We start from the raw sequence: 2240 nt of genomic DNA on the forward strand, positions 1-2240 counted from the left end.
GATTGAAGTGGGTGTTGAATAAATGAGGTGGAAGAGAGAGAAGATGATGTGAAATATTAAAAAGAGAAAAAGAAGACGTTGAATATGAGAAGAGTCTTGAAACCATTGTACATGGTCTAACAATTTTAAAATAACCAAAGTAGTAATAGTCTTATGGTAATTACTTAGAGCTCAACATGTATTCACGTTAGCCACAAGTTCATTTTTTTGGAACTAAATTATTGATGTTTGGCTAGTATGAATTTGGACTTCCGACCAAATGGTTAACATGATGGGATGCAACAGACGATTGGTGTACTTCCTGATATTAACTGAAAACTGTTTAAATTCAAGTCAGAAGGTGTGGACGGTTTTAGGCTAGTCTACTATGTATCAATAAATGCGTTTTTACCAAAGCCGGCCGGACAGTTGGTAGAATTTATTAAAAGAAAAAAAAATTATTAATGTAACTAAAATCATAAAATAATTTTAGAACAGGAAAAAAAATTTGCAAGAAAATTTAAAATAACTTCATAGAATATAGTCTATAACGAGGAGTATATATTAATTCAAACTTCATCATACATTTTTGTCTAAATAAAATGATTTCAATATAATAAAATTTAAAATTTGCATATAGAAAAGATCCGAATACTTTTTCTATAAATTGCTTATTAAGGCTTCAAATATTTAGGACCGGCCTTAGGTAAAATGAAAGGATAAAACTCATACCTAAAACTACAGCTTTTACCCAAAACTCTGGCTCCTAGTTTATCCCAAAAACATCTCGCAAAATAGAAATTATTTCGTTCTAAACACTTCCTACAGTTTTTTTGCGACATGTCAAAGGAGCACTCAGCCATTCCATATATCGTTTCCTTCCCCACCCTCTTCTCCTCCGCCATGTAGTACGGCGCTTCTCGTTTAGCTTCACGAGTGGCATTTTGTATCATATCGTCGATGAAATGCCGCGGTTTGACTTGGTTATATAGATCGTCGCTTATTTTCGTTGCATTGGACATACAGAAATTGTTGTCGTAGTCGATCATGCCTAAAGAATCGATCGTAGAAAAATATAAAGAACATTGGTCGTACCATATTATTCCACCTTTGTGCCTTGGACATCTCTTAAAAAACTGTCATATGCATATTAAAATATGTGATGCCATAATCAAAAAAAAAAAAATAGCATGCACGGGATGTAACCAAAACTGATACATCTCAAAATTTGTAAAGTGAGTTTACCTCGGGTTTGGCGGTAGCATAGCAAGAACGGCATTTGGGCCCGTGGGTGTCTCCGCGGCATTGAAAGAGCATGACTATGAAATCAGGACTTTCACCAAGGGTCATAGAGATGAAACCTCTCTTAAAACTTCCTTTAGGGAATTCATTGATTATACGTTTAAGGTTTTTCTCATACTGACTTCCCGGTTTGTATTTCCCTAGAGTGACAAAGCATTTATGGTGTAGATACGGATTTGTCATGTTCACTGACGAAACAGCGCGTACAAATAGAAGTTGTATGGCCACCACGGCCAAGATAGGGACCAAAAGGAGGCGTATTAATACAGACGGTGAAATATACATTGTTGTGGATACTTTTTTGCTCTTCTTTGATACTTGTTTCTCTGTAAAATAAGCGTTAAGACTGTGATGTTTGTGTAGAAGGGAGGGATATGGATCTGAATGAAAGGTGACTTCTTATATATATATAAAATGTTTTTGGTTAGCTGATTAATAAAAGAGAGGAGTGGGGAGCTAACTAAGACTTAGTATTTGCGGCGAAAAAGGTGTGACTGAGTTCTACCTCTTACAATCACACGATTTGTATGGTGCCACTCGAATGAAGGAATTGTTATTTATTTCTATAATTACGAGATTTTTTGTTTTTTTTTTCACTTTAATCGACTATGATAAGATACCAACTTTCAGTTTCATCTACAACTAGCACCATATCTATCTATAACAATAAAATAGACTTCTCTCTTTTTTCTTTGTGCCACCTCAGCAAGTAGCATAGGGCAAATTTGGACACATGTCACCTAAAAAAAATCAACGAAACCGATTTTTCTTTTCTCTGCGTTCTTTTATTTGTCTTTGTCTCAAAGCCCATATTTTGTGTTCTACAAAAAAAACTCCATTTAGGTCAATCGTCGTCGTTGTCCCGACAGAGCCGCCTCCAATATACAACCTGAAATGCTTTGCGTTTCCATTAATTTGGTCCTTTAATCCGAGCATTAACAAGCTTTGTCCCACTTACC

The 2240-nt window shown here is 35.3% G+C and overlaps 1 protein-coding gene across 1 annotated transcript; it reads right to left on the minus strand.

The window, feature by feature from the left end:
- Nucleotides 1-520: 520 nt before the first annotated feature.
- Nucleotides 521-1669, minus strand: LOC106298245 (putative cysteine-rich repeat secretory protein 17). The gene is made up of 2 exons (XM_013734336.1): nucleotides 1225-1669; nucleotides 521-1115 (listed from the first exon to the last, which is right to left on the minus strand). Exons 1-2 carry the CDS (start codon nucleotides 1564-1566, stop codon nucleotides 654-656), a joined length of 804 nt encoding a protein of 267 aa, XP_013589790.1. The 5' UTR covers nucleotides 1567-1669; the 3' UTR covers nucleotides 521-653.
- Nucleotides 1670-2240: the final 571 nt, after the last annotated feature.

The sequence above is a fragment of the Brassica oleracea genome, chromosome C1, assembly GCF_000695525.1.
Source record: "Brassica oleracea var. oleracea cultivar TO1000 chromosome C1, BOL, whole genome shotgun sequence".
NCBI lineage: Eukaryota > Viridiplantae > Streptophyta > Magnoliopsida > Brassicales > Brassicaceae > Brassica > Brassica oleracea.